At 44.0% G+C, this 16,780-nt stretch overlaps 2 protein-coding genes across 3 annotated transcripts; one reads left to right on the forward strand and one right to left on the reverse strand.

The window, feature by feature from the left end:
• The first annotated feature begins 560 nt into the window (after positions 1–560).
• Positions 561–11,725, forward strand: casp7 (caspase 7, apoptosis-related cysteine peptidase). Its single transcript, XM_012814634.2, has 7 exons — positions 561–643; positions 1,339–1,489; positions 5,047–5,198; positions 5,973–6,101; positions 6,835–7,010; positions 7,510–7,648; positions 9,105–11,725. The coding sequence occupies exons 2-7, from the start codon at positions 1,380–1,382 to the stop codon at positions 9,329–9,331; spliced, it is 933 nt and encodes a 310-aa protein (XP_012670088.1). The 5' UTR covers positions 561–643; positions 1,339–1,379; the 3' UTR covers positions 9,332–11,725.
• A 370-nt stretch (positions 11,726–12,095) lies between these two features.
• On the reverse strand, positions 12,096–16,095 carry si:ch211-28p3.4 (zinc-binding protein A33). Of its 2 annotated transcripts, none has more exons than XM_031560864.2 (6): positions 15,688–16,095; positions 15,432–15,527; positions 14,836–15,063; positions 14,432–14,451; positions 13,667–13,809; positions 12,096–12,883 (listed from the first exon to the last, which is right to left on the reverse strand). In XM_031560864.2, the coding sequence occupies exons 1-6, from the start codon at positions 15,703–15,705 to the stop codon at positions 12,279–12,281; spliced, it is 1,110 nt and encodes a 369-aa protein (XP_031416724.1). In that variant the 5' UTR covers positions 15,706–16,095; the 3' UTR covers positions 12,096–12,278. The 2 variants fall into 2 exon arrangements, with proteins under 2 accessions (XP_031416724.1, XP_012669960.1); XM_012814506.3 differs by having other exon boundaries at positions 12,096–12,856; positions 15,688–16,091.
• Positions 16,096–16,780: the final 685 nt, after the last annotated feature.

Here is a 16,780-nt window from a genome sequence, read left to right on the forward strand (position 1 = left end):
AGAAATAGAACGATGAGCTCAGCCCTCCATTGCAGGTTACATGTGTAATACTGTAGTAGGTGCTGTAGATAAGGGCATTTTTCAAATGTTTCTCTTGTTTGCCACACATGACTAGCCCATGACAAGTTGAATAGAGCCCCTGAACGTTACTCAGTAATAGCTTGCCAAGTCTAATATTAATGATATTTAGTAATATGTAGATGTCTAATGGTAGGACTAATTGTCCTTGATTTAGGCAGTATTATGTCGTATTTGTGTGCACCTAAATCAAGGACAATGAAGGCAATGAAATAGCCTAGAGCCCAAGGTTTTTTTTTAACCATGACCTGAGAGAACAAAGTATTTGAACGTGTAATCAGAATGCATATAATAGTAATGAATGATTAATTTGGATCCAGAAAAAATGTATGATGAATTATAGTTACATATAATATCCACCTCAGCATCTAGGCTACTAGACTGAATATTTCGGCCTGGTCATGTATGCAGTGACAGCACTAATTCGGTGCACTGTGCCTTTAAATTAAATCTTATAAACGTATGATGCATCATACTGGTCACATACACACCCCTTACAGGCATCATAACTTTCAGATTTCCTTCAAGAAAGTGTAGCTTCAGAGAAGAACGTGACCTGCGCTGTGTAAGACTTTTTTTCTTTTGTAAATTAATCACTATTTATCGATCATTACACTGATGTTCTCAAAACAATGCGTATGCTAAGCCACAAAGAAACTATGAAGTTAGCTACCGCTAAGTATCTTGTATGCATTCCTTAGCATTCTGAGGTGCATTTTAGCAATGTTTTGACTGGTCAGGTAGCTGTTTCTTTGCCCACCCACTACCAAAAGAGCAGTTCTACCTGCATAATGATATCTAGCAAACTGTAGCTGGTGTTATTAATACAACTATTATGATCTCTGGACTTTTAAGCTACTTAGTCGACCTTTGTACAGTTAATTAGCTTGTTAGTTTGAACGCTAGACAGCTGGCGAATGTAGTAGCCTACCTGGAACCGTACCGTTACACCTCTTAAATTACCTTTAAGTTATATAGAAACTAACGTTATGTTTGGGCTCTTATTAACTGTATTAGCTAACTTTACGTGTACATGCAAGGCAATGAGTTTTACTTTTACTTTCTTGAAGGCTGCGGTCAGCCTAATTTACTTTCGTTTCCCTTCCGTTTCATTCCTTGGCTATGAGAGAGGATATTGAATAAGCACACAGTGTCGCATTTGCAAACCTGATGTGTTGAATGTAAAATACAGTCAGTGGTTGGAAACACTGTTAATAATTGTATCTGTTTCTTTGTCTTGCCAACACCTCGCTCCTTTAGTAAGTCATCTTCAGGGAGTCACAGACTTTGGAGGGTTAGCGATGGATTTGGATAAGGACTCAGAACCTGTGGGTGATGCCGAGAGCTACGGCGACGGAGATACCACGGATGCCAAGCCAGATAGGAAAGGCAGGTTCCTGCTGTTCGGAGGGTGAGTGATGGATAAGCACTCGAGCAGAGACGTTTTATACCTGGGATTGCTTGCAGTGTCTTAGCTCAGAAGAGCAGGAGAATGATTTTCACACCTGTATGAATTTGGTTATGTGACGATCCGTCTCGCGAGAGGGCAGTGTGCTCTTTCAATTGTTCCGAGCCTTTTAATTTACCATATTAGTTTGCAAAATATTTTCTGATATAAAATGCACCCGACCCGATGAGTGGATGGTGTATGATATTTACAGCCGCCACCAATGTTCTGTTCACCCTTGTTTTCAAGTAACTGAACCAACACGCAGATTATAATGAAAATGAAAATTAAACGTTGGCACTGCTGTTTCACTAGAGGGCAGCATCTTCTTTCAACTAAGCCTAGGTGAAATAATCTTTAGAGTAGGCTACTAAATATATTTTTCAAAGAAGAAATCTATACCACTGCTAGGACACGTTTTTTGAAGAAAAAAAAAACATCCAAATATATGTTTAACACTACATAAGTTACAAAGAATCATAGGGGCATGGAACTCATAGTACCCTAAGTTGTGCTGTGCGCCTGAGCTGCATTCACACTATCTAGGAGTGTAAAAGCAAAGTCTGCTCTGCTCTGCTCTGCTTTGCGTCAACAACCCTTCTGAAGTGAGATACCTGGTGAACACCTTTAACCCCCTGCCTTTTGTTACATGAATTACTGAAGGGTAACCATAGCCACTCCCAACGGTCCACCTAGAACTTAACCATAATGCATTGTTATAGTCCAGAAAACCATATGAAAGATCTAATTGATGAAATGGTTATGGATATCTGTGAGAAACTGTCATCTGTCAGAAACTGTCATCTCTGACTCGGAAGCAGCAACCATTATAAATTCTTCTGTATTGGGAAACCATTCTTGGAAAATAATTTAGTTTTTTTGAAAGAACACTGAGTTGTTTTCTCTAACGTGAACCAGCCAAACCTGAATGTACACTTAGCCCTGGATGTTTGTGAGCTGTATATTGAATTACTGAAAATACCCAACCAGAGGTTAAGGACTGGCAGTTGTTAACTCTATGTTTGCCAGATCTATAGAAATGTATGTTGGTTTCCTACTTATACGTAGAAGCAATGTTACTAGAAGTAACATTTGTTTAAAGTTTCAAATTGGCCTGCTGCAAAGTTAATCTTTAGTTTGTTATCTGAGGTAGTCTAACAACCTGTGAGATGTTGGTTACGTCTGTGTGAAGGCCACAGACTCAGGTGAGGCGAACCTAGTCCTCGGCGCAGCACAGGTGCCGGGGCACTCACAAGCCTGAGCCCGATTGTGTGCCCGTCAGCAGAGGACCCACTGGTTTGCCCTGCGTGACCTCGTCCACGGGGCATTGGCCGGTGGGCAGTGGGAGGGGGCTAAGCGGGGGGCCTTTAGAAAGCTCTGGCGTGGCCAGGTTTGCTGACTCAGGCCCCCCCCCCCCCCCTCCTGCACCACCCTGCCCAGAGCAGCAGTGCACACTCGTCTCATTATAGCGTATAGAGCATGTCCGGATCCTAGCGCACGCCTACATCACTTACACGCCCCCAAAAAAATTCAAGGGGACACTCGCTCAGCCTAGGCCCCCTCCCCCTTCCCAAAAAAAAGAAAAAAATTGAGTTTGGTGGTACGCACACGGCTTCACATCCAGGTCCAGGTTGAGACAGAGAGGAGCAACGCGTTTCAGATGCAGAGTGGTGTAGCACTTAATGACGAACCCAGGTAAGGTCGACTCGGCCCCAGCTGCAGGGGAGGGGAGTGTGTGTGTGTGTGTGGGGGGGGGTGCAGATTGGGGAGGGTTGGTGAAAGCTGGATGCTGCTGCTTGGGGCCAAGTGGGGATGTGGGGTAGGGGTGGGGAGGTGCAGATCAGAGAGATCACATGGCAATCTGATGGAGCAGTGAAGCCCCCCAACCCCTCAGAAATGCTCACCCCATACATACTGTGTGTGTGTGTGTGTGTGTGTGTGTGCGCACGCACATGCATGTGTGTGTTTGTGTGTGAGAACAAGTGAGCATTGGCTACCATTGTTGGAGCCCTGGGCCAAGCTGATGACTAGGCTGTTCTGGAATACGTGTTGATATTGTGAGCACTATGCCCTCTCTGCTCTAGCCTGCCCATCTGGATGGATCCTTTGAAAAAATGGAAATATGAGAAGTCTGTAAGAATTGCCATTCAGGCATGTGTATATATTTTAATAAGTATACTTTTTTTAAAGGGAGTGCTCTGTGTTTGAGGTTATGGAGTTGTTGTTGCTGCTGCAATGTTTTGATTTGACTGCATTTTGATCATTTCTTGGTGGTGGATTGATGGACCATGACCTTTTTTCCTCACCATAAGATGTATGTTTTTGGCTTTAACTAATTTATTTGTGGTAGATTTTCATGTGAAGGTTAGAGTGTTAAGATCCAAATGATGTTGAGGTATTAACAGTATATCAACATCTCACTAGGCTAATACATGACAGATATTTGCACTTAAAACCAAATATATCTGGTCTTTTACATTGTAAAGGACTTGATGTCGAACATGTGTTTACATTTTATTATACTGCCTTGTACTACATTGAAAGGCTGTTGTATGTCACATTGCGTTTAAAAAACTTGTTATTGATTGTTTGTTACATTTGTCCATGATAAAGCATTGTTTTTTAAAGATTCATGATATGCCAAGAATGGAAGACACTCACAAAAACAGCGTTGTTTGTTACTAGGTAGTCTAGTTTTTTTTCGTCTTTACTTGTAATGGATGCCAGATAAGGCTCGTTACCAGATAAATAATTTCTTGTAAGGATGAGGAAAGATCCACTGTTTGCTGCCGTTGAGTTTAAATGTTAAATTTCTGCCTGTTAAAAAAAAAAATAGATGGTTAGGTATGCTTGCTATCAATGCATTTCAGTTGGAATTGGTCTGAAGACTCAAGCATATTGCAACCATCTCAGCAACCATTTATAAAAAATGGACAAAACTGTACTGTACAAAACTAATTCTCCCTAATGTCGTTTTTAATCCAACGCTAGTCAATTACATTGTGAAACTCACTACGTCATTCCTTAATTTGTTACATGTCATGAATTAATGCTGGTCTAAATGAGAGAATGTACGGTCAACAAAACAATTGGGAAAGTTCTTTGAGTTTTCAATGGGACAAATGAGTGACAATGGTACAGCCTTAGCCTTGTGCCACAGAGGTCCCTTATCTGTCTGAAATGAGAATCTGTTTGCATGTGTGCGCGTGCGTGTGTGTGTGTGTGTGCCCGTGACTGTGTGTGTGTGTGCGTGCGTGTGTGTGTGCATGTGCATGTGTGCGCGCGCGTGTGTGTGTGCCCGTGACTGCGTGTGTGTGTGTGTGTGCATGTGTGTGTGTGTGTGTGTGTGCATGTGTGCGCGTGACTGTGTGTGTGTGTGCGCGTGACTGTGTGTGTGTGTGTGTGTGTGTGTGTGTGTGTGTGTGTGTGTGTGTGTGTGTGTGTGTGTGTGTGTGTGTGTGTGTGTGTGTGTGTGTGTGTGTGTGTGTGTGTGTGTGTGTGTGTGTCTCTCGTCCCCTCAGTAAGAAGTCTAAGGATGGCCAGGCGCGAGAGCAGGAGAACACCTCTGAAAGCCATTACAGGATCGTTTCGCCTACATTCCAGTATAAGATGAGCCACAAGTGTGTGGGCAAGTGCATCATCATCAACAACAAGAACTTTGACGAAAAGACAGGTATCCACTCGCCTTGCCCTCTGCATAAGAGGTTACTAGGCAACGAATGATGGGTTTCTCTTAGGCTTTGTTTATAAGAACTTGCTGGATAGAGCAGTCGCCATTGCTTTGTACCTTACTCTGTGCAGATTTGTGCTATTTGAGCTAGTTTTGGGAAACATGAGCTATGAGTTATATCTGCATAGAAGAGTGTGCAGTTGTTTAAGTCAGGATGAATGCGTTCTCCACCTAATGAAACAAGAAAAAATACACTCCATGCTGCAGTTAAAAGTGCCCTACTGCACTGTTTGACTAAAATAAAACTAGTGACTAGAATTAGTAGTATTAGTATTGCTGGTAGAATCAGTGAAGCGGTATTCCAACTTGGACATCCATCCTTAAATTTCATACATTTTCAATGGTCAAGATCTGCTCTAGCCTGTAGTAAGACAATCTCCAGTTAGAAGGGCTAATTGAACTATTAGACTATTAGCGCTACTAGAATTATACATCCAATTCTGTCAAAATTCCGAAAATGTTCTGCTACTCAAGTTTATATGTTATTTTTCTTGTGGTTTTGCCAGGACCTGGTTCAGGTAGTCACCCCTTAACCCCAAAAGGGTCCTACTCTTAATACTCAAGGTGGTGCTGTGACTGTCGCAGACCAGTTCTGTAGTGTAGCGTAGTCGTGCCGTGTGTCACTGGCGGCTCAGTGAGTGATCTGTTCTGATTGATTGATGTATTGATTGATTGATTGATTGATTGATTGATCTGTTCTGTTTTGTGCGTGGGCAGGGATGAATGTACGCAATGGCACTGACCGAGACGCAGGGGAGCTGTACAAGTGCTTCAAGAGCCTGGGCTTCGACGTGTGCGTCTACAATGACCAGACCTGTGAGAAGATGGAGCGTCTGATGAAAGAGGGTAAGTCACAACACCGTTTCACGTGGTGGTACAGTTTTCTGCCACTGCTTTCTGTCTGACTCGGAGACATGACCGCATATTTCACACTGTAGTTTAGAGGTCAGACTGACTCTGGGATAGTGTGAGTGTGAAGTCGAACAGTACATCTGCGGTATCTAAATTACCTCCTGTGAGGATTGGCGAATATGATGGCAACCATATACTGCAGCACTGGATGCGGTGTATGTTAGTTTGAGGGCGGCGGGATTGTTTCCTCATTGCACCGGTCTCACCACTCTTCTGGACTGGTGCAAGTATAGCTTGGAGCTGTCCAGTACCGCACAGACGAGGGCAGTACTCTTCATTGTAGGGTTGGCGGGTTCTGCAGTGTTAGGGGGTAACCAGCAGTAGGTGTCCCTTTGTCGCCTCCTTCCGAACTGTTTTTTGTTTTTGGTAACTCTGAGAAAAGATGGGTGGGTGACTTATTTTCTCTTTCTACAATTTGTAGTTAAACTTACATGCCTGCTGAAATGATCATCACTAGTGTTTGCAGAATGTAATTGCAGAACATGTATACCTTAGAATGCTGACCGGTACATGTTTTGTCACTTTTCTAAAGGCACATTATGTTGATGTTGCTGTTTATGTTGATTCTGATGTCTAATGTGTAGATATCATTAAACCAAAAAATGTGCATGTAATTGTGTGTATGTGTGTTTGTGTGTGTGATTGTGTGTGTGTTTGTGTGTCCCAGCCTCGGAGGAGGACCATAGTGAGAGCTCCTGCTTCGCCTGCATCTTGCTGAGCCACGGCGAGGAGGGCATGATCTATGGCACGGACGGGGCCATGCCCATCAAGAGCATGACCTCCCTCTTCCGCGGGGACATGTGCAAGAGCCTGGTGGGCAAGCCTAAACTCTTCTTCATCCAGGTGAGACGGACAATGTGCGAGAGCGAGAGAAAAGGGAGAGGAAGAGAAGGGGATGAGCGAGAGGGAGAGGAAGAGAATGGGAAGAGAGGGAGAGGGAGTGCTAAAGAGAGGTAAGATGGGGCTAAGAGATGGACGGGACACGGAAAACTAAAATAGGAGGAAAAGTCCTAGTGGTCAGAATGCTGACCTTCGGGTTTGTTCTCTAAAATAGAACAAATCATATCAGGGAACATTCCTCAAAAAGCAACGGACATTTCAGAACGACACATTTTAGCACCGTGACCAGGAACACAACAGTAGCATATTTGGCCAAGTATTTATTTAGTTAATGGGTGCCGCTCAAATGTATTTAATGCTGAAAGCACCCTCTAGCCTTACTGTTTCTTACATGGCATGATGTCATTTGCCGTCTATCCCCTTGGCTTATCGGACCAACCTGTCTCTCATTCAGGTGAAAGGCGAGGAAGGGTTATATGACTCCATTTATTATCTCCCCCAGGCTTGTCGGGGTTCAGAGTTTGACGACGGCATTCAGACAGACTCGGGACCCCCCAACGACACCCTGGAGACGGACGCCAACCCCCGACACAAGATCCCCGTGGAGGCAGACTTCCTGTTTGCCTACTCCACTGTGCCAGGTACAGCATCACAGCCTAGTGAGGGGGTCCCCGCCTGTCTTGGTCGCGACACCATAGGGTGGTAATGGAATGGTGTTATTTTTGGTGAAACTCAGTTTTCCATTTAATGTCATAGTAGACGCTTCAGTCATGGCTCAAACAGGATCGATCACATCTCACACATATCAAGTACAAATTCACAACTACCTCTTTTCAGACACTTGGTGCATTTAACAGTAACCTGGTCTCATGGAATAGATACATTTTTACAATAAATGTGAGTATATAAGCAAACAAATATGTCTATAGACAACTGGAGTGGGGTATGGTCTGGATATGGTTGGGAACAATTAGCATTTTTAGTGTCATCTGAACATTTGAAGGCAAAAGGTAACGAATGCTTAAAGTAGCAGTGCTAATTCAAACCGAAAAGGTGAGTGTTTCTTGTGCAAGTGGTGACAAACACTGTCAATACACACTATACCAAAAGTTAGACTTCTCTCCATACATACATACATGGTTTTCTTACTCCTGGCTTATAAGACTAACAGTAGTCAGAGTAGCAGTGAGTTGTGAAACATAGGCAGTTGCACAATATCCTGTCCTTGAGTATACCACAAGCTTTTAAACACAGGCCCAACAGCTTTTAAACACAGGTCCAACAGCTTTTAAACACAGGTCCAACAGCTTTTAAACACAGGTCCAACAGCTTTTAAACACAAGTCCAAAAGCTTTTAAACACAGGCCCAAATACTTTTAAACACAGGCCCAAAAGCTTTTAAACACAGGCCCAACAGCTTTTAAACACAGGTCCAAAAGCTTTTAAACACAGGCCCAAATACTTTTAAACACAGGTCCAAAAGCTTTTAAACACAGGTCCAAAAGCTTTTAAACACAGGTCCAAAAGCTTTTAAACACAGGCCCAAATACTTTTAAACACAGGCCCAAAAGCGTAGTAGGAAAGAGTAGAACCAACCTACCCACATGCAATGTCCAGTAAGTCTTAATGCCAGTTCAGACGAGGAAGAGTAAATAAACTAGCCAATAAGGGCCTGAATGACATATCTTATTTGATTTTCAGTTATTCCATGACAATGACATGAGTCATCATTAAAATATGTCAAAAGCTGTATTGTGTACTGAAGAGAGCTTGTAATGGTATCTCTAACAATAACTATCATCAGGAAGTATAAGATGGATATAGTCAAACTTCTCTCTTGTGAACCAACTTTTGTGGAAGTTTTACTAGATTTAGTTGATATCGGGCCTTTGCTAAAAATGACATTAGTCAAAATCCCCACAGCCAAACAGTCAAAAGTCCCACAAGTTGAGTCACACGAACCATGGACAATAAAGCAGTTGTAGTTTTTGTGGAAAAATCAAAATGGCCGATTAGTCTAGGCTGCATAGAAATGGCAAAATCATGTGAGCCTCAAAGGGATTTGTGAGTATTGAAGACATGGCTGCTCTGTTACAGGCTACTACTCATGGAGGAACCCTGGCCGCGGCTCGTGGTTCGTCCAGGCCTTGTGCAACGTCCTCAACGAGTTCGGCAAGCAGCTGGAGATCATGCAGATCCTCACGCGGGTCAACTACATGGTGGCCACCAGCTTCGAGTCCTGGTCGGAGGATCCGCGCTTCAGCGAGAAGAAACAGATACCATGCGTGGTCTCCATGTTGACCAAAGAGCTCTACTTCAACTGATCGTTCAAGGAAGGGCTCTTCCAAAAACGACCACTGCGACTGCAACCGGACCACCAACTGGACTGGACGGGGGGGTGATCACCTGGACAGTACAGGACTGGACCAGCAGGAGCAGTATCAACATTCAGGGATGATCCAGACATGGCTGGATGCTGGCGTTTCTTTTTTTTTTTTTTTTTTTTTTTTAATCTTTTTGTGCGTGAGAGCCATTTTATTTCCTTACGTGACGCCGGGCGCAAAAAAATAATTTAAAAAAAACTCCTCAAATCCAATCAAACGAAGACAAAGAAGAAGTAGATCCTCAGTGGCACTCCGCGTTCATGTGTTGGTGGTGATACTTGCCTCTTTCAAGTTGTTCCCCTCTGGGGGAATAATGCTGTCACATCTGATCTTTGTCAAAAAAACAGGCGGTGTGAAATATACATGTTTTAAAATTTCTTTCCTTTAGTTAGCATTCAACCAACCCCCATGAAAAGTTTGCTGTTTTGGTGGGGAGTAGCTGGCTGTATCCCAGAGAGAGACTGGATCTCACCAGCGCAGGCCGTACCTCAGTTCAGCAGGGGGGAGGAGAGACCCACAGCCAAGACCACCAGAGCTGTGTCTGCCACCCCCTGCCTTCTGCACAACCAGTAGTCACAGTAGTAGTAGTCTCTTTCTGTTTCATCTGTCGTTAAAGCACAGCAGCCGAGTCTTTATTTCACACGACGCACCGTATAGGGGGCAAAGTGAAACATCCAATCGGACACAAGAGGACTTGGAGACACTTTATTAAGGTTGGAGACACAAGAAGAGAGCAGTGGTGGAAAAAAAGAGTTTTGTTTTTTGTTTTACTGCTCGTCTTTCTAACTTCAATCAAGTCTGTTTCCATCTTCTCAGTCCATTGGGTTAGTCATTGATGCTATCTTCCAGCTTGGATCCAAGTCAACTGCAGGCTGTTCCGTTTAGGTGCTGTTTGACACATGACCCGAGAGAACTCTGCCAAGCAAAAAAAGATTAAATAGAAAAAATAGATTCAAGTGGAGGAACGATACATTATCTGTAATCGGGCAGTTACAGTTAAAGGTCTTTGAACTCAAATTGCATTTTTTCTGCGAAATGTCAGGCCCTCTTGATTTCTACCAGTATTCTTCATTAATGGTATTTGGATACACACCAAGACCAGATTCGCAGATTTAATGTAGGTCACCTAAGAACACCTACCACGGCGGTTGACAGGATCTAAGCTGTTGACTCCAAGCACAACTGGCCACTTTTGTCTTCTGTCAGTCCAGTGTTAATATGCTGACCTATCCCAGGGACCCTGCTGACATGCGGGTGAAAGAGCACTATGTACTATCCTGTCACAACTAGCATTAGAGAGATGATATGGTATTAGATTGAACTGCAAAACTGAAATTCTGAGATTCCACAATAATTATTTAACACTGCTCTTAAAAATCATTTAAAACTTTTTATTAAAGTAAAAAGTGCTTTGTTTGTAGCACATAGACCCCCCCCCCTCCCCCTGGGGTAGATTGTTGTTGGCATACCATTGCATGTTGTCGTTGCGCTGTCTAAAAGATTTCAGTCTACAGAGGCAGCTAGTACATTACTGATGACGAGTCTTACTATTCACACCACACCAGATGAATGCACTTTTCCAGCATGGCTGCCATGCCCTGGCGACCGCTGAAAAGAATACCATGCTACTGAGCCACTGTTCCTTCAGTGCTTTAGTTGAGTACCACAGTTTATCTTTTCCTCTCTCTAGTCAACAGTGTAGTTTCTTTTTATCTTTCCCAGTCGCCTTGACCGACTACAAAGTATTTCTTCCGGGAGTTTGACACGGCGCAGACAAGCTTTTAAAGTCGGTGTTTTCCAAGTCGGATGAGGATGTGACATTGAAATGGCAATCCACATGTATAGGACTCCTGTTATGAACCCTGTCCACCACACACACACTCACAAACACACACACAAACACACACACACACACACACACAAACATACACCTAGCTCTGTCTTCCTCACACACACAAGGATCCTGTTTAATCGATGATGTAGTGCCCAAATCGTACCAAAGGGAGTTGTAACTCCCCTTGTTTTGGAATGGAATTGAAGGGAAAAAAATCTTGTTTTTTAAAAAAGTAAAAAACTTTTTTTAATGCTTTACAGTGTTTAATGCAATTGTCCTCAGGAATATATTGAAATGATTTGGAACAATGAATATATTATATTTAGGGTATGAAATCCCCTTAAAAAAAAAAAGAAGAAATATATTTTGTGGATATATACTGAATATTGCCATAACCTTAATGCCTCTTTTTGAATCTGGGGTAGTACATTTGTTAAAATGACATCCAATGAATGCCTGTGTAAAACCCTATTTTATTGTATTAAAACAAAAACAATCAACCGTGCAATCCGTTTCCCTTTTGTTCAATATTATTCTGTCTATTTTATATCTATATGTCAAATATTATTCTTCTGCATCATCAGATGATTAACACTCAAAGCCTACAAATATAACCTGTACTGGTGACATACTACATTTGAAATTGATTCAACATGATGCTCCATTTTGTTACAATAGCTGTATTATTGTTGACTCCATTGATTCCAAAATCCATAGAGATGTCTACTCTTACTGATGTATAATATTATGTGTTAACTTACATTACAATGCTTTAAGTAATATGTAATTCAGCACTTTAGTGCTGTATAGGGTGTACTACGAGAGCCTTAGTCTTAGTCCCAACACATTTTAAATCCAACAAGCCTCCTCCAACATTATTGGCAAATGCACTTCTTTAATACTGGTTGTTGAGCACATACAGATACAAAGAATCATACCTATGTACAGTGTACCCCCAAGTCTCTCTGTACACCAGTGGGCAGTATCACCTTGTTAACTGGTCACTAATCACTCACTGCCAGAGACCCTGTGGTATGATGGCCGGCCTGTCCATCACAGGGTGGGGCCGGACCTAGAGGCGTCGCATAATTGCAAAGGTTTCCAATTGGTCCCCTCGTTGTCGTGTCCGGGACAGACGGCCTGGAGCAGTTTGTCGGTGAACGTTCCCGCGCAGAAGCAGTACAACGGCGTCATGGTGTCCGCTCCCAGGAAGCACACCAACCCCCCCGGCGAGCTGGAGAACACGCCGATGCGCGTGAAGCCGCGGCCCTCCACGTGGGTCAGCGCGTGCGACACGCCCCGGTGCCACGCGTTGTAGCTGCCGTTGAAGAACTCCACGCACCAAGAGTCAGTGCCCCGGCCCAGCCAGCTGAGCTCCTCCCGGCCCTTCCTGGGAATGCTCGGGTAGGTGACGCCCAGCTCCCAGTAGGTCTTGCCAGCCACCTGCACCTCCCAGTAGTGGCGGCCCTCCCCGAAGCCGTTGAGGCTCACGGCGTTGAGGGTGGTGTCGAAGCGGGACACGTTCTCAGGGACCTCCTGCCAGGTTTCCGTGTAGGTGACCGAGTCGCCCCCAGGAGAGATGATGAGTTTTGGATGGGCCGAGTTGGGGTTGAGGACAACATCTGTGGCATCTGTGTTGAAACGGAACCAAGGAAAACCTGTGTGATACGTGTCAGATAAGAGACCACCCTATGCACGGTAAAATCTGAAACCCCCCCGAAGACTTGTCTTTGTCATCATAAAATATCCTATGTTGGTTCTTAGAAGTTTCTAATGAATACCTTTATACCTTTTTGTGTTCATTTCAAATATATTGGTGTAAAGCAGACGTAAAGCCCAAATAAGACCTCTTCATGTTGAAAAGAAAACCTCAGTTCCTTTCCCCAGAATCTAAGTAACCTTTTGTTTTTCAAAGAGTAAAAGTCATTGAGGCCTCCTAAACTGTGGGCCCCTGTTCAAAACTTTGCTATAAATTTGCTGTTGATGAGTTCTATTTTTGTTATCACACGATCAAACAAACCTTCTATTAAAACATGCCATCTGAAAGTAGAATAGCCTTACAGAGAATAACAAATGTCGAATGCAATTGTTACCCTTCCCTGTTAAAGCCCAACCTCAGAGGGTGATGCAATCCATTGGCTATTTTTGTAAGTACTTATTAACGCTTGGAATATTACGGAAGACAACAGACTTTTGGGTGCCAGGAATGTCTTTGGCAAGCATGACACAGTAACTAACCAGCCTATTTTTCTTGGTCAACACATCAACACATAACCCTTAGAATAACCAATCCTCCAACAACACAGACGTGCATTGTGGGAAAACCCCTTGACAAGGGCAAACCCCCAGAGAGCTTTTGGATTGCGTCAGTTCAGCTCAGATAGACACGCCAGATAGGTAAGGGTTCCAGTAAAGGTTTTGTAGACGACTGAGAGACTCACAGCTCTGGAAGAGCTTCTTGGTGACGGGGACCTGGGAGCGGATGAAGAGCAGCAGGTTGATGGTGAGACTGAAGAGCTGCTCGTTTTTAAACTCGTCCATGTGGATGAGCTCGGGGTCGGTCTGCTTTAGCATGTCCGCTATCCTGACGGCACAGACACACACACACACACACACACACACACACACACACACACAGAGAGGCAAGGGTGGGAATGCTGGGAGGATGCCAGCCACATAATGTAAGACACGTGCGGACATGCACAAATGGACACACACACACACAAAGCCTATACAATACATACACACATGCAAGAATACCACATGAAGTCACTCATACTATAAGAGTGGAAAAAGACCAAATGATAGAATTGTCAAATAGTTTCCACCATACTAAATGGTTCATTGCCAATCATAACTGGCAAAAATAGAATGGTATGATCTCTGACCTAAAACAAGCACCGGCCAGCAGCCAGGAACCAGTTTCAATCATATTTAGTTTTAGGTGCCGGGAAGGAACTCATCACGTATTACATTTCGCAATAGACAAGGAGTAAACACTTCCTTTTGATGAAAGTAAAAAAAAATAATATATTAAAATATTGCAATTTTTTTATCACAGTGCAAATCGCAATAAAACTCCATCGCGCATAGAACAAAGCATGCACTGAGATGTTATTAATTCCTATTTTTGGTTGAAACATATTTAGTTCCTACTACGTTAAACTACCACATATCAGTAGTGTAAGTGCATAACATGCACGTACCTCCCCTCTGTCTCCGAGTCCTGAGAAACAGAGATAAGGAAGAGAAATGTCAGTGTCATGACATCATACAGTGCTTCACCCTGGCCTCGCTCCCTAAAGCTTCCCTCAGTGATCCCACCTCTGACACTATATGCAGGTAGGGGATAGAAAGGTCACTCCAAACACTCCAAACTCAGGTCCCCGAGCTAAGAACCATTGCATTGTGACCTCATTACCAAACACCCTGGGTCATTTGTTTGGCTGCCAGAGTACATGCTCAACCTTTGTGATGCCCTCTACCATAGCATCTGCTGTGGAACACTTGATCAGCATTCTCCTGTCATGTCCAGTACTACTTTCATATTTTGAGTGGAGGGGCCTGGTTTCACCCCCCCTGGTAGCGGGACAGGTGCGGGTCACCTCACCTTGTCGTAGTTCTGCTGCTTCTCCAGCCGGGCGCTGAGCTCGGACAGCTCGTGGTCGATGTCCTGCGTGAGGACGTAGCAGCGCTCCACATGGTCCTCTATCACCCTCTCTGTGGCCTCGGCCTCCATCTCCAGCTGGGTCATTGTGATGTGCAGGTCCTCGTCCAAGACACGCTTCATATCCTGATACTTCTTCTTGATCTTCTCCTTCAGAACGTCTGTCTTTTTCTGTTTGTAAAGGAGTGCACAGTCAAATTCACTTCAGTCACTCCAGGTTCAAGTCAGGCAACACAGGCTCTCATAAAAGTAATTGTCACAAGGCCAAAGCTGAGGTAGCAATATATTAATAGTGAGTTAATAGGCAACAAACATTTTCTTTCATTATTTTTCATCTTTCTAAAGCATACAGAACATGCTAAATACTCTAGCTACTGGCTAAATGGAACTGGCAAAACTGCTTTGAGGAGAAATTGCAACACAAGCAATGAAAGTGCAACATAAGATCAGTAGATTGGGAAGTCCATTAGACCATATTTTTCTAGAAACTTCTGCACAACATGGCAAATGTTGGGCTTCAGTTAGCACAGTCCACTCACGTTTATGTCTGCCTGTTTGGCTGCCAACTTCTTCATTCTGTACGCAATAGCATCTCTCTGACGATTCAGGTACTCCTGTTGCTTTACCAGTGTTTCCTTGATGGAAAGACAAAGAGCACATTATGTTCACGGACACAAGCGAGAGAAAGAGAGAAAAAAAAAAGAAAACACCAAAGACCATGACAAAGATTGATACCACTTTGCCAGTTCACCTAAGGCATCTGCAGACGGTAAAACAAGTCTTAAGAGTGTTTACTTTAATTTGTGCCTTCATGCTGGGCTTCTCCACGCCTGCCGTGTCTGTAGGATCTCCTCTCTCCTTCTCTCAGGATCTCTCCCTGTCTTCACACCTTGTGTCCGAGAAGGCCACAAGTTGTCAGGCACAACCACTCAGCCTTCTGAATTTATACTCCACTTGGATGCCAAGGCCACACCACAGGGGAGGGTGTTGGGGGCGGGGGGCGGGGGGGTATGTGCATGGCTAGCGTCACACAGCCATTCTTCCCCCCCTACAGTGCCCTGGGTGGCACGTCCATACTTCCACGGAGGTCCGTAAATCTGGGTGGCAGGGGCAAATGGGATAGTTGTCGTAGTCGGTAGGATATCGGCCACGAGCACAACTCCTCAGAGAGGTGGAAGGAGTGTGCCAGGCAAAGCAAAGGCTGCAGTCACACACACACACACACACACACACACACACACACAAAGGCTGCTGTCACACAGAGGCACAGAAGTTCTCTGGATAGGAGCTGCAGCCAGGATTGACCCTATTTATATCAGCCTATGGACAGTGGGGGCCACAATAAGAATGGCAGAGTGGCACAGGTGGCTGTAATAGTATGTCAGTGAACAAGTGTCTAAAAATGAGTTTATGGGTTTAATGTGCGTGCGTGTGTGTGTGTGTGTGTGTGTGTGTGTGTTTGTGTGTGTGTGTGTGTGTGTGTGTGTGTGTGTGCGCGCAAATGTGTGAGTCTTTGTGTGAGTGTGTGTGTGTGTGTGTGTGTGTTCACAAGTGTGAGTGTGTGTAGGTGGGTAGATGATTAGCAGGTGCATGCAAGTGTGTGCAAATGACCAACCACTTCTAAGTGAATGCAGTAGCTCTTTGTGTTGATACCGTTGTAAGTCTTTGGGAAATGCACACCTACTCACAGTCATGATGATGTGGCACGAAACCAAAGAATGGACCAGTGCCAGATATTGTTGGAGTGCAACTACGCAACAAGAGACAGCCTTGACAAAAACACACACATGGGCTCCTTCCTTTCTTCCTCATTACACACCTCAGAGCTGACCTATCCACTTTGCAGACATTCCAGTTTAGGTAAACATTCATAACCCAAACATAAGTG

This window comes from Clupea harengus, chromosome 23 (assembly GCF_900700415.2).
Source record: "Clupea harengus chromosome 23, Ch_v2.0.2, whole genome shotgun sequence".
NCBI classification, from domain to species: Eukaryota; Metazoa; Chordata; class Actinopteri; order Clupeiformes; family Clupeidae; genus Clupea; species Clupea harengus.

Bases quoted from the DNA above. Each gene is read 5' to 3' on its own strand.
- si:ch211-28p3.4 (XM_031560864.2), bottom strand. The intron at 15,064-15,431 runs GTGAGTGGACTG...CTTTACAAACAG, and splicing joins CCAAACAGGCAGACATAAAC to AAAAAGACAGACGTTCTGAA. The intron at 13,810-14,431 runs GTACGTGCATGT...CTGTGCCGTCAG, and splicing joins GACTCGGAGACAGAGGGGAG to GATAGCGGACATGCTAAAGC.
- casp7 (XM_012814634.2), top strand. From the start codon at position 1,380: ATGGATTTGGATAAGGACTCAGAACCTGTGGGTGATGCCGAGAGCTAC. The intron at 1,490-5,046 runs GTGAGTGATGGA...TCGTCCCCTCAG, and splicing joins AGGTTCCTGCTGTTCGGAGG to TAAGAAGTCTAAGGATGGCC. The intron at 6,102-6,834 runs GTAAGTCACAAC...TGTGTGTCCCAG, and splicing joins GGAGCGTCTGATGAAAGAGG to CCTCGGAGGAGGACCATAGT.